At 35.1% G+C, this 15402-nt stretch overlaps 1 protein-coding gene across 1 annotated transcript; it reads left to right on the forward strand.

The window, feature by feature from the left end:
• Positions 1 to 14235: 14235 nt before the first annotated feature.
• Positions 14236 to 15172, forward strand: LOC100930036 (olfactory receptor 49-like). The gene has a single exon (XM_003755857.2). The coding sequence runs from the start codon at positions 14237 to 14239 to the stop codon at positions 15170 to 15172; it is 936 nt and encodes a 311-aa protein (XP_003755905.1). The 5' UTR covers position 14236.
• The last annotated feature ends 230 nt before the right edge of the window (positions 15173 to 15402 follow it).

The raw sequence follows: 15402 nt of genomic DNA on the forward strand, positions 1-15402 counted from the left end.
ATCTTGGGGGCAACTCCAGGAGCAGACAAGACAAGAGAATGATATATACTTTATCCTTTCTTACTCTGTCTTAATTTCTTCTATTGGATCTTATATTTTAAAAACTTTTCATTCCATGCCATTTGCTGATTATGAATATTTAGTAAGGTGACTCAAAAATATTTATTGTTAATTTTTTGTGGGTTAGTGTCATATCTAGGAAGTTGTATAATCAATTTTATCTTTAATAATGCTCCAGTTTTAGTACAGCTTACTGAGTTCTTAGAAATACCTTTGAGATTCATTTTTTTTAATATGCAAATTTATCATGTTTTAATTTATAAAGTGAACCCTTAGCTGCCAAATCTGAACTTTCTAAATAATTGCTAGTTGACAAAATGTGTCACCTATAGTATGTTCTCCACTCTTTCACTGCATAATTTTCATTGATCAGCAAGGCTCAGCTCCTTAGGGATAAATTTTTTTATAACTGTAAGTGACAATGACTTGATTTTTATTATTTATTATTTGTCATTTTTATTATGCTTGTTTTATTTTACATATTATTTTATTAAGATATTATGTTAATATATCTATATAAAAGCTATTATTGTAAATTATACATTTATTATTTATTATCACAATTATCTTATTATTGTTATAGATGGTCCAAGGACGTCAAGTTCCTTCTATCATTCTTGGATTTTTAGTGTTCTGCGTACCATTGTTGTTGTTTGATTGTTTTTAAGTCATGTACTCTTTATGACTTCATTTGAGGTTTTCTTGGCAAAGATACTGGGGTGATTTTTTGTTTCCTTCAGCTCATTTTACAGATGAAGCAACTGAAATAAATGGGATTAAGTGACTTGCCCAGAATCACATAGCTAATAAATATCTAAGACTAAATTTGAACTCATGAAGAGGCCCAGCATTCTGTCCACTACCCCACCTAGTTGACCATGTACTATCATACAGGTGGATAAAATGATTGATCTTTATAATTAAATAAGAATATTGGGATAAAAGCTCATCTTCCATGAACTCACTAAAAATATTTTTTGGATACTTCAGTAGCAGATAAAATATGAGTTGATATGCTTCTTATCCCATTGCCACAGTTTTAATCTCTTTAGTTAGTTCTCTATATGTTGAAGGCTTTTATTTCATTTAGTCTGGAATTTAGGAGGGATCAATATAGCAATAGCTATTAAAAATATTGTCTTTAACTTTTATGGATCTAAGTTTTATCTAAACAGTTGTAAGCAATAGTTCCATTTTTAATAATGGTACAATTATTTTCTGAATTCTCAAAGATATTTCACATTTATGATACAGAGATTTATCATCTATTTCTTTTTTAAAAATAGAGATTTTGATGGATGATTCCAGCTACTTTACTGGATCTTTTTTATGCATCTAATAGATGCTAAATTTTTGCAGCCTAAAATTATATGGTTCCTGTTTCTTATCACTTCAATGCACAATCTGAATTGATCGATAAGTCTAGTTTCCTTAAGAATAACTTTTCTCTCATTTCTAATGGCAATGACTGACCTGAGGCAACCTGAGTTGACTCAGTAGATAGAAGACTAGACCTGGTAACAGGAAAACCTAAAATCTGGCCTCATTTATTTACTAACAATATGATGCCAAGTGAGTAATTTAACCTCTGAGAAGGAAAGGGCAAATTCCTTCAGTATCTTTGCCAAGGAAACCCCATGGAATGATACTTGGAGTCATGAAAAGAGACAGACACAACTGAATTATTGAACAGAACAATAGCGAGTTTAAATTCTCTCTTTGGAAGATTACACATTTTGTATTACTTATCATTGAATAATATCAAATATAATTGAATGAATGAAATTATATCATTGGGTTTGTAGAATAAGGAAGAGAACAATTTAACTATTATGTAAATATCAAATCTTAACATTCTCCCTGTATGTAACTTGGTTTTAAATTTTTGAAGTCCTTGATTAAACCATGAGTGCAGAACTGAATCAAAGGCTATATATGATAATCCTTAAAAATTGTATAAATGATATATATGTGTGTGTGTACTATATGATATACAACACAAAGCACATATATGATATAGCATACATAACATTAGCATATATGTGCCATTACATACAACATATGTTATATTATTTTTAATGATTAGCATAAAGTCTTTAACTCAGTTCTATAGTTATGGTTATGTATATAAACATATACATATATGTATTTTATACTGTCATATTTGTAAGCATACATATATAATTCTAGAAAGCACTCTTTCCTAGGCTCTTTTCTAGAGTACTTCTAAATTGCAAGTCTAGAAAAGAGTGTCTGGAAAGAAATGCTTTCTAAAAATTGAGCCTCTAGAAAAAAACACTTGCTAGACTGCCCCATCTCTTTGTTAGATTCCTAGGAGATACTGTGTGTTGCTGACCAAGGTGCTGATCCAAACAGTGATATCACCAGAGACCAAATGATTGGTGTTTTGGGATCCCTAGCTGGTCTTCAAAGGCTTTATAACAGGACATTCAGTATCTTTGTCATATATACCACCCAACCTGGCATTCTCTTCCCTGGCCATTGTGGGGAGCCGGCACTAATCTACAGCCACATAAGGCCACATTCCTAACCTTGAATAGGAATCTCCTAATCACATCATACCAAAGACTTCCTGAATAGGAATCTCCTAATCACATCCCAGCACTGCCCTAACTTTGAATAGGCAGATATCTAGGCATCCCTAATCACATTATAGAGCTTCCTACCACCAGAAACATCTGAGCAGCTCATCCTTGGGCGGGATACCAACCCTTTGTCTAGGACCCCCCCCCCCCATCCTGTACTATGTTTATACAACCCTGCCTTCTTTCCTACTGCTATATATATATATCTGTACTATTGCACCCATTAAAATGAGGCTTGATCAGATGGATTTGTCTTGCCTCCATTTTGCGCGTCCCCTCTCTCTTGCCCTTATCTCTTTTCTTCCAGGATCCACACACTCTGCCTCGCGGGCCATTGTGTCCCAACCTTCTTCCAATATATGGACAATGAATTGGACTTGGTAGAGATTACTGTTTGTTGTTGTTACTAATTTTCTGAGAATCACCAAGAATGGGACTACCTTAGAGAAAAATTCAGTATTTTCAGTGATCCATAAGATAACCTGAACCTGATATACTTTGGGGGGTTGGAAGGTGCAACAGAAAATTAGCATGGAAAGCAGCAATGGCCTAGTAACACCTGGAAATACTACATGGTAGCATTCCTTCAATTTTTGGCATCTATTCAAACAGTTCAAAACAGTATATGGTGACTACTTTTGTAGTCACTTTTGTAAAGTTGCTGATTGAATGAGTCAACACCAAGGGAACTTGTCTGACCTATTTTTGTCTATCAGTAAGAATCTGATATCTGATTTTAATATATTTAACATCTACTGGTCATCCTGCCATCTGGGAGAGGGGGTGGGGGGTAAGAGGTGAAAAATTGGAACAAGAGGTTTGGCAATTGTTAATGCTGTAAAGTTACCCATGCATATAACCTGTAAATAAAAGGCTATTAAATTTAAAAAAAAAAAAAAAAAAGAATGAGATCTGGATTGAATCAGATTTACCCAGCGAAAGCACTCTGGGAGATGACTATGAACCACTACATAGAATTCCCAATCCCTCTATTTTTGTCCGCCTGAATTTTTGATTTCCTTCACAGGCTAATTGTACACTATTTCAAAGTCCAATTCTTTTTGTACAACAAAATAACTGTTTGGACATGTATACTACTGTTGTATTCAATTTATGCTTTAACACATTTAACATGTATTGGTCAACCTGCCATCTGGGGGAGAGAATGGGGGGGGGGGAAGGAGGGGAAAAATTGGAACAAAAAGTTTGGCAATTGTCAGTGCTGTAAAATTACCCATGCATATAACTTGTAAATAAAAAGCTATTAAAAAAAAAGAAGAAGAAGAATGAGATCTGGGCAAAAGCTAGGTACAGGCCTGAGGGCTTGTACACAAAGCAGGAGGCAACAAGTAGACCTTTTCTACCCATGAGAAGAGTCTTATACAAATGGGCTTGAGCACTGAATTACATACACACACATACATATAAATATGTGTGTGTGTGTTTCATTTCAGTTATCTGTTCTTGCTTCCATCTTCTGTAAGTAGCCTTTTAAAAATATTTCTTAGTTGATCAATAAATTTTCTGGGTATTCACATAGGTCCTCCTAGGTTTGTTAGGTTTGTTAGTCATCAGAATAAACCCCCAAATCTCAAATATTTTTGAAATAACTTTATTAGATTATTTAGCAAAAAGAGAGGTGGAAAGAAGGTGTGTATAATTCCTTCCACAAGTCTTTGGAGGTTATAGTATATATAGAATCCAGACAAGGACATTTGCCTAATTGGCCTCCTATAGGCAATAGTTAGTCTCCAGGAGGATAGATTAAAATATGTATCAGCAAGTAAGGTAATTTGGGAAATACAAAATATAAGCTTTGAGTGTAACAAAAACAAACACTGGGTGGGACCTAAGCATTCCTTTTAATCATTTAGCTTCCCTGGAGTATCTCTGGGGTCAGCCTGACCTCTACAGTAGTCTTTTAAGTTACATAATTTTCTAGCCATATAAAATTAGTTCAGCAATATTGATAAATAAGGTTTTCTAAAAAATATAATAAAATAATACCCTACAGGTTCTTAACCTTTTGTGTGTGTGTCATAGACTTCTTTGGTAATCTGGACCCCTTTTCAGAATAATGATTTTAAATGCAAAAATTATACTAGATTATTAAGGAAACCAATTATAATGAAATAGTTATCAAAAAAATTTAAGCAACTTCATAGATTTCAAGTTAAGAAGTCCTACTTTAAGCAAAACTTTCCTTTCTTCCTCTTAAGAATAATCCATCAACAAGCATTCATTTAGCACTTACTATGTACCATGAACTACCTGGAGTATTAAGGATATAAAGAATGCAAAAACATTATCTGACTTAAAGGAGCTTTCATTTTAATGAGGAAAATGGCATATTGAAATAAAAAACAAATAAGATAAATGCAAAATAGTTGAAAGGTAAACTTAGAGGGGATAAAACCAGCAGTTGAGGGAAGGTGGGGAGGAACAAACCAAGAAAGATCTCATAGTGAATTTAATGCTTGAAATGAATCTTAAAGTAAGCCAAAGAAAATAAAGATTAGAAGTTAGGAGGAACAGGCATAGGGAACAGCTAGTACAAAAGCATGAAGAAGAAAGATGGGTTATTGTATGTAGGAAACCACAAGTAGGTCATGTGATTGGATTGGATCATTCTACTTTGTTATTAGGATGACCCAATTCAACCACACTCTACTAAATTTAAGTAGAATGTCTAATTTTTAAAAAATATATATACTTTATTTAAGCATTCCTTTTAAAAAATTAAATTCTCAGTTCTCTCTTTCTTCTCCTACTCATTGAGAAGGCAAGCAAAAAAAAAAGTAGGTATGATGAGAAAGCAAACAATATGGTATCAATTTTACATGTGAATACATGCAAAATATATTTCCACATTAATTATGTTGCAAAACAAAAAAGCAAGAAAATTAAAGTCAGTGAAAAAATATTTCAATCTGCAGATTCATCAGTTCTGGAGGGGGGAGCACTTTTCATCAGGGGATCTTCAGAACTGTTTTGGATCATAATATTAATCAGAGTAGCTAAGTCTTTTACAGTTGATCATCATTACAATGCTGCTGTGTCTGTGTACAATATTCTGGCTCTGTTAACTTCCCTTTGCATCAGTTTATATAAGTCTTCCCAGGTTTTTCTGAATCCATTCGTCTCATCATTTCTTATAGCACAATAGTTCTCCATCACAATCATATATCAAAACTTGTTCAGTCATTCCCCAATTGAAAGGCATCCCTTCAATTTCCAATTCTTTGCCACAATAAAAAGAGCTTCTATAAATGTTTTTTCCCTGAGACAATTAGGGTTAAGTGACTTGTCCAGGATCACATAGCTAAGAAGTGTTAAGTATCTGAGGTCACATTTGAGAGTTGTTTTTTTTTTTAATTTTATTTATTTTTATTTAATAGCCTTTTATTTACAGGTTATATGCATGGGTAACTTTACAGCATTAACAATTGCCAAACCTCTTGTTCCAATTTTTCACCTCTTACCCTCCACCCCCTCCCTCAGGTGGTAGGATGACCAGTAGATGTTAAATATATTAAAATATAAATTAGATACACAATAAATATACATGACCAAACCGTTATTTTGCTGTACAAAAAGAATCAGACTCTGAAATATTGTACAATTAGCTTGTGAAGGAAATCAAAAATGCAGGTGGGCATAAATATAGGGATTGGGAATTCAATGTAATGGTTTTTAGTCATCACCCAGAGTTCTTTCTCTGGGAGTAGCTGGTTCAGTTCATTACTGCTCCATTGGAAATGATTTGGTTGATCTCGTTGCTGAGGATGGCCAGGTCCATCAGAACTGGTCATCATATAGTATTGTTGTTGAAGTATAAAATGATCTCCTGGTCCTGCTCATTTCACTCAGCATCAGTTCGTGTAAGTCTCTCCAGGCCTTTCTGAGGTCACATTTGAACTCAGGTCCTCTTGATTTCAGGGCTGGTGTATAAATGTTTGTACACAAAAGTCCTTTTCCTTTTTCTTGGATTTCTTTAAAATGTGAGTCTAGCAATGGTATTGCTGGATCAAAGGCTATGCACAGTTTCATATAGGATGTATAATTCTCAAATGATTTTTTAAAATTATTATAGCTTTTTATTTACAAGATATATGCACGGGTAATTTTTCAGCATTGACAATTGTCAAATGATTTTTAACTAGGATTTTGAACACTTTATTCATGCTGAGGAAATAAAATTTAAATCAATCAAAAAATTTTAAACCAATTGTTAAATTTTTGATGAAAACATTGATAGCTCAGAAATCAAGCAATACTTAACCAAAATTAACTGCAAAGGACATATGAAGGAACAAGTTATTTGAAATCAGAGAAAGAACTGAAAGTTGAAGTGTTAATAGAATGATTTTGTGTGTGTGTAATGGTAGCCATCTTTAGGATGGGCATAGGGGAGGGGAAGAACTTACATGATAAATATTTTATTTAAAGAAATGACAAGTTGCACATAATAAATTTGCAGTTTCATGTTCAATTATCTTTTATTTTAAAAAACTATTTTTTATTCCATAAACTAAAATATATCAATAATTTTAAAAGAATTTAACCAATATTAAGAATCAGAGATTGTTTTATTATTTTGTTGATTTCTAGACTTAAGAAAGCAATATATAAAATATGAATAATACAGATCAAACTTAACAATGTATGAATGCATTTTTTTCAGAGAGCCAGTTGCTAAGCAAATAGCAGCACAACATTATATGTATACATGTATAGTATATGTGTGTTTGTGTATGTGTATAGAACTAGACCCCAATTAATACAAATAATGAATCCCATGAAGTAGTCACATGTACCCAAATTCACATTACATGTTTCCTTCCATTGGATTGGAAGCAATGGCCATATTTTATGTAATTGTAATTTCAAAGAGCATGATCTTTTTCATGAAAAGTACTAACTATACTTACTCCTTCTTCAACACCTAAAGTTGAGATTTTGAATTCAAGTGTAAGGCTTGACAATTATTCTATTAAATTTTTTTCTTTTTTTTTTCTTAGATTCATCTCAATGATCTAGCCTGTCAAAATGTTTATGGTTCTAGCTTCAGTTATAGAGAGTGTGTTAGTTATCTCTCCTAATTTTGCATCATCTACAAATTGATTATGCTTCACCTTAGTACAGGAACTATACTCTCTCTTTACCAGAGATTAAATTCAAGAATCACCCCCTCTTCTCCCAGAAGTCTAGATCTGAAAAGATTAATATTAAGGGACATTATGGCATAGGGGATATAGCACTGGACACGAAGTCAGAGAAACCTGAATTCACAGGAGAGCTATAGATATGATGACCACTTTAATATAAAAAGAAAATAATAGTGAATGACTTCAGAATTCTCATCAATGCATTGTAAAATGGTGACTATAGAAGATTAACACTAAAGTGGTCACTTGCTTCTTTGCATAGAGGTGGTGGAGTGTAAGCACAGAATGAGCCATACAATATATTGATTTGTTTTGCTTGACTATAATGATTTTTGTTACAAAAGAGGATTTTATTTGGTGGTATAAAACCATTAGGAACTTATAATATAAAAAAGAGTATCAATAAAACTTAAAAAAAAAAACCATTTTTTTCTAAAAGAAAATTAGGATTTAGATTCTGACTTTGAGGCTTAGTAGGTCTGTAACAAAGAGCAAGTCACTTAATTCCTCTGAACTTGTTTGTTCATCTAAAAAAAAGATATAGTAATAACCCAGCTAATAGGGTAACTGTGAGGATCCAATGAAATATGTAAATATAGAGAAAACTCTAAAGCTCTGGATGAATGTCTGTTGATAACACTGGTGAATGCCTCTCCTACGTCACTATTTCAGGCAGATCCCAGCCATGCTTCATTTTCCCCCTTCTCCAACTTTTTGTTACTTTGCCACCCCAGAACAGATGCAAGGTTCTGTAGCTCTGAAAGGAACTCCCTGTGATCTTGATGGTCTACCTGATAAATGAGGATCTCATCTAGCTTAATATATTGAATATGCCTCAGTCATATTGGCTTTACTCCTGGAGAATTATCCAAAGGTATGAATGGACTGAAATATAGTCTTGGGCTACATTAATCAATCAGTTAACCAACAAACATTTATTAAGTGCCTACTATTTCTCAAGCTCTGTGCTAAACAATTGGAATATAAAGAAAGTCCAAAAAGCAAACAATTTTTACTCAACAAATTGATTAATCAATAGTCAACCAGTAAACATTTATTAAGAGTCTGATAGTACCTGGGCAGCCAGATGGTGTGGTGACAGAATGCCAATCCTAAAGTCAGGAAGACTCATCTTTCTAAAGTTCAAATCTAGCCTCAGACACTTCCTTGCTGTGTAACCCTGGGCAAGTCACCTAATCCTATTTCCCTCAGCTTCTTCATCTATAAAATGAGCTAAAGAAGAAAATGGCAAGCTACTTCAGTATCTTTGTCAAGAAATGGGACCACAAGGAGGAGTCTGTACAATAACAACTTGTTCCAAGTACTGTAAGTACCACTCTCAAGGACTCATGCTAACTGGAGAAATAACATCTATGCACAAAGATAAAGACAATATAAATTGAGAATAGTCAGAGGGAAGGCACTAAGATTAAAGAGGATCAGGAAAGGGTTCATGCAGAAGCACATTGGCTGAAACTTGAAGGAAACCAGGGAGAAGCGCAGTGTCAGGAATTAGGTGATACAACCTCTAGGCCCTGTCTTGGTTAGACTACATCTGGAGGGTTATGTGCAGTTTGGAGTGTCCCAAGTTAGGAAGGGATACGCCAGAGAACATTCTGGAAAAGGCAATCAGTATGATAAAACGGTCTTTTGTCTAAATCACATTAGGACCACTTTAAAAAAACTTGAAGACTCAAAGAGAACAAGATAGCCCTTCAGATATCAGGAACAGGAATTAGATTTATTCTGTTTGGTCTTAAAAAATAGAACCCAGAGCAGTAGGGAGAAGTGTCAAGAAGGCAAATTGAGACAATGTCAGAAGCAAATTCCTAAAAGTTGAACAAGCTGCCTGGGAGGTAGGGGGTTGCCCATCACTGGAGGTCTTCTGATAGAAAGTGTGTGACCACATATTGGGTATATTATAGAGGGAATTAAGAGGGAAAAGGGAATAGGACTAGAAGTCACTTTCCACTTTAAAATTCTGTGGTTTGGTGATCATAAATCATGGAGTCCATAATTTTACAGGTGAAAAGAATACACTCACAGAAATGGAAGTCACTTTCCTAAAATGTTATGAACAACGATAAGAAGAGCTAGGATTGGTGGAAGGAGGGTGATCATTCCTACTCTCCTTCAACTATCAGAGTCTGGATACTTTCTCTTTGAACGAGAAGAAATGCCCTCAAGAACAAGGGCAATGTATTAAATAACTAAATTATTGGATCATGAAATCATTTTCAATTCCCATAGTCTGAGTGTAGGAATCTAGGAAATTGCTTGTGACTCAATTGCAAACTTGTCCTACTTTAGGAAAAGCAGGTAAGTTTTGGTAAAAAAAAAAAAAATTAAAATTGTATAAGATTTTTGGGACATCCTGTATAATATACCAAACTTATAAAATAAATCCATTTGGGAGTTATTGGTCACATTAAGATAGTTATACAGATATGTTACCTGGAAAGGGAGAAAAGGTGAAATTCTCATATTATAATACTTTGCTCAGAAACAGTACAGGTCTAACTTTCCTCATACACTGAGCTCCAGTGGCCACACTACCCAAAAACGCTACATAATCTTGTTTGCCCATCTTCTTCCTCCAAATCTCTGAAATCATTATTAAATGCAATACCTATACAATTAAACTTTCTCAAAACTAATGTTATGTTTTGACCAAAACAAGAAGAGAAAACTTTTAGTCCCAATGTTGGAAAAAATAACAGTCAAGAGGTTTGGGATGAAATTGGGTCCTTGTTATCATTAAGTTATAATGAATCTCAGGAGAGTCCAGTCCTACCAATCAAGAATGAGGAACAGAATCCTGGGAAGGTCAACATTTGACTTGTATACTTCAATGTTTCCATGGAAACAAAGTAGCATCCCAAATACTACAGAACTGGTACTTGCTCCACAGAGAGACTGCCTATTTCATAAATATCTCATACACATTTCCCACCCTTTGTGCACAATGCATCCCTACATGTACAAGAGTCATTTATCAACAAGCTCCCAGGAGTCCACCTGGGGATAAACTAAATAAGCTTCCATCAGCCAAAGTCAACCTGTGATCCAGGAGGAAAGAAAGAAGGATTTGTTGTCAGAATGAATATGTTTACTCTTCCTGTCTATTTCTACACCAAGTTTCTTCTCTGGAAGCACAAGAAGGCATTTAGAGAAAGAAATTAGGGGATGATGCGATGATGGGTCTGACTGACAGGAGAGATCCAGAGACTGTATTTTCTTTGTTATAAATTTACTTATGGGATTGATTTTAGTTAACTAGTCACATATGAACCTGAAGATAGAGTTGCTAGAAAACAAGTCTTTGAGAGATAGAAAAAATGACACAATTTGATTTTGTTTATATTCTATGTATCATATATTAGCTCCTGAAGTTGGCAATGAGAATCGGATGTCCCCTCCAACTCTGAATACAGTGCTTACTACTAGCAGTACTAGTAGACCCCAAAAGTGATCTGAACATTTGTCCAGTGACAGGTAGTTTAAACTCAATGCCCATTTTAAGGTGAATAGGGAACAACATAGAGGTTGCCTGGTGACCTTAGAAAATCTGTCTTGTAGATTGGAGTCTAATAAGCCATACAGCCTAATCTATAAGTCAAGAAAATTTGAGTTCAAATCCTACCTCATATACTTACTCTCTGTATGATCCTGAGCAAGTCTCTTAACTTCTGTCTGTCTCACTTTTCCCATTTGTCAAAAAAAAGGATATTTATGCATTCCCCTTACCAGAGTTGTTATAAGGGTAAAATATAATAATCATAATTTGATTTTGCAAATTTTAAAACAGTACATAAATGTTAACTATCTGTTGTTGTTACAGTGGAAACTCTAGCAAATTTGTTGATCATCAAGGGAATTTGTATGAATTGCTCTGCCAAAACTGTTCAACCCTATCTATGTTACAGTCACAATTAATTAACCCAAAGATTAAAATCCCTGAGTATCCTTACACAGAGAAGGAAAACAATAGCCCCTCCCACAGATACCCAGAATGAAATGTGCCTTAAGGTATGACAGGGCAAGACCACCCAGGGAGGGCATCTCAGGACTCCACTGAAGAACCTCCACTGAACAATCCACTCTCACTCAGTTCTACATAGAGCCAAAGCTGCATTTTTAGATTGAGAGAAGAGAAGGGTTCTCTTTTTCATCAACAGCCCATTGACATCTAGAACCCACTGTACCTGCTGGACACTCTCATCTTGTCAGTCAGAGTCCTGGAAAAAGGGAAGAATACCAAGGATTCCAGGCATGGTGACACCCTCACAGTCAGGTGAGTTCTCAAAAAGCTGTTTATTCATGATTTCTCAGCGAGATGAGAAGAACTAATCAGTTTATTAATTGGCATTCAGCATATCTGCTGAACCATGGTGCCATCATATCATCATTGTGGTGAATGAAAATGAAAAAGCATTTCTTGAACCCTCGTACTCTCAGATTGTTCTCTTAAGTGCTCTTTCCCCAGAACTCTAGGATGAAGACTTGCATTTGGTCTATGTTTCTCTATGAACCTAAGGTCTGTTTCTAGCCATAATTAAATCCAACCCAGATTCTCATCATCTGTGTATACTTTTGTCTCCTTTGAAATGTCTCCTAGAGTATGTAATCTTTTAAAATTAATCTGACCACATCTCTAGCTTATTCTAATGACACTAAATTTTACTCCTATTGGAAATCTAGAAATCCTTCTGACTAGGTTAACCTCAACCTCAAACTTGATGATTAAAGATGTCAGATCTACTATCTGATCTACCATTACTTTTTAAATCATTGACAAATATCATTTCTAGAATAGTGAAATGACATTTAACCATATTTTCTCTGAAAGAGACATTGAAAAAATTATTTTATTATTATTCCCCTGAAAGTATTTAATACTTCAATAATTTTATTATTATTTCTGTATATAATTATTATTCAATATTTACATAATGCTCTTGGATTTTTAGAGATTAGAGATCAAATTATCTCCAGTTGTATCATGTGTCAAACAAATGTGCATCAAATAAAATATTTTTCAATAGCCTGATAATTGATCTATCTACCACAGTTCTTTCTTTTCCTACCCTGACCAACCTCTATTTAGTTTGTCAGTGATTTTTGAAAAGTCTCTGATCATCTCTTTCCTTCTGAATATACCTCAATATTTCCCTTCAGAATAAAGAATAAAATCTTCTATTTGACATTCAAAACCCTCTATATCTAACTTCCTTCTCCACTTTCCCAGGTTTCTCATGTCTTATACTACATTCCACCACAGACATTATGACCCACTGTCATTGACTTTTTTGCTCTTCCTCAAACAAGATACTCTATTTCCTGACTTCGAGCATTTTCATGCCAGCCATGTTAAAAATGTCTCCTTCCTCATCTCAACCTACTAACTTTTCTGGATTCTTTCAAGTCTCAGCAAAAATCTAGCTTTCTACAGGACACCTTTCCTAATCTGCCTTAACTCTAGTATTTTCCTTCTATTGATTCGTTCAAATTTATCCTGCCTATAATTTGTTCGCATGTTTCTCTCCCATTAAATTCTTTAAGAGCAGTAAATATATTTTATCTTTTTTTGGATCCCAAGTGCTTAGCATAGTGCCTAGTGTATTGTAGTGCTAAATAAATCCTTGTTGACCAATGGATTTTTGCCCAATTTTTTCTTCCTTCGGTTTTATTTATAATTTGAACAGAATTATGCATTTCACATTTAAAATTTTAATTTCATCATTATTGTGTTTAACATCAAATAGCAGGCAACAACAATTAACAGAAAAGTTAGAGAGGCATTACTTCCCAAATCTTTCATAAATATCCTTTGACATATCAGATTTGGAGAGAGAATGTCATGGAATTAAGAAAATATTCCTGTAGCATGATGGAACAAGGGGAAAATGATTCAGCAAGTTGAGAGGGAAAAAAAGCAGGAAAAAGTTGTTAATTATACTCTTTTTTTAAATAAATAACAAGAACAACAACAAAATATCCCCCCAAAATGTGTTTTCATTAGAAAGTCAAGGTCTTGTAACTAAGAGGAGTGATAAGGGTTTAATCTAAAAAATTTTTCATTTATCAGTCCAACTGTTATTACTAAACTTGATATCACTCCACTTGACTACTCAAGTCAACACCAATACTCTGACAATAAGGTCCATGTGGGTCCCAATGTAAGAAAATACCCATATAAACCACAAACTTGAACGAGAGGTCTAGAAGATGGATGAGGTGAAAGGTGAGATGGAGGATGTTGCTACATACGAAAATAATGAAATCTTTCAACATAAAAAGCTTCATTCTACTCTTGTTCCCTTCAATTCTAGACCAAATATGATCCCAGAGCCTCAAAGCCTCTCCTCTTAATGCCATGACTCTCTGACCCCAACATGGAGCATGGGGAACAGTACCACAATAACTGAGATCATTCTTCAGGGACTCACAGATGCCTGTGAATTCCAGATGCCAATCTTCGTGGGGCTCCTTCTGACCTACCTTACCACACTGCTAGGGAACCTCCTCATCATTGTTGTCACCCTGATAGATCATCGCCTTCACACCCCTATGTACTACTTCCTCAGAAACTTTGCTGTTCTAGAGATCTGGTTCACTTCCATCATCTTTCCCAAGATGCTGAACAACATCCTAACAGGGAACAAGACCATCTCCTTACTGGGATGCTTTCTGCAGGGTTTCCTTTACTTTTTCCTAGGAACCACAGAATTCCTCCTCCTAGCTGTGATGTCCTTTGATAGGTATGTGGCAATCTGTAACCCCTTGCGTTATGCTACCATCATGAGCAAAAAGATCTGTGTGCAGCTGGTGCTGTCCTCATGGGTGGGAGGTTTCCTTCTCATCATAATCCCAAGCAGTATCACATTCCAGCAGCCTTTCTGTGGTCCCAACGTCATCAATCACTTTTTCTGTGACAATTTCCCATTGCTAGAACTGGTCTGTGCAGATACAAGCCTGGTGGAACTGATGGGCTTTGTTGTGGCCAATATCAGTCTACTGGGTACCTTATCTGTCACTGCTCCCTGTTATGGCCACATTATCTATACAATCTTACGTATCCCTTCAGTCAAGGAGAGGCAGAAAGCATTTTCCACTTGTTCCTCCCACATCATTGTGGTATCCCTTTTTTATGGCAGTTGCATCTTTATGTATGTCAGGCCAGGTAAGGGCAGTGAGGGAGAGAACCTGAACAAGGTTGTGGCCCTCTTCATCACTGTAGTGACCCCAATGCTCAACCCTTTCATCTACACCCTGAGGAACAAACAGGTGAAACTGGTGATTAGGGAAAAGGTGAGCAAGTGGATTTCCCAGGTTTGAGATGGAGTTGCCAGCTAGGAAAATTTTCCAGAGGTGCCACAACCTCTTGTGTTTCCCTAAAATCACTGTCCTAGGTATCTCCTCCTCTCCTAACCCAGATTTTTTTTGTTCTCTTCACTTGGATCAGCTGCCAGATTGAGCTATTCTGAACACAATGCCCTCAATTCTTCTTACACATACTAAACCCCAAAAGTCTCCTACCATTCTCACCCTGATGATTTTTTAGATCC

Source organism: Sarcophilus harrisii, chromosome 2 (assembly GCF_902635505.1).
Source record: "Sarcophilus harrisii chromosome 2, mSarHar1.11, whole genome shotgun sequence".
In the NCBI taxonomy this organism is placed as follows: Eukaryota; Metazoa; Chordata; class Mammalia; order Dasyuromorphia; family Dasyuridae; genus Sarcophilus; species Sarcophilus harrisii.

Bases quoted from the DNA above. Each gene is read 5' to 3' on its own strand.
- LOC100930036 (XM_003755857.2), top strand. From the start codon at position 14,237: ATGGGGAACAGTACCACAATAACTGAGATCATTCTTCAGGGACTCACA.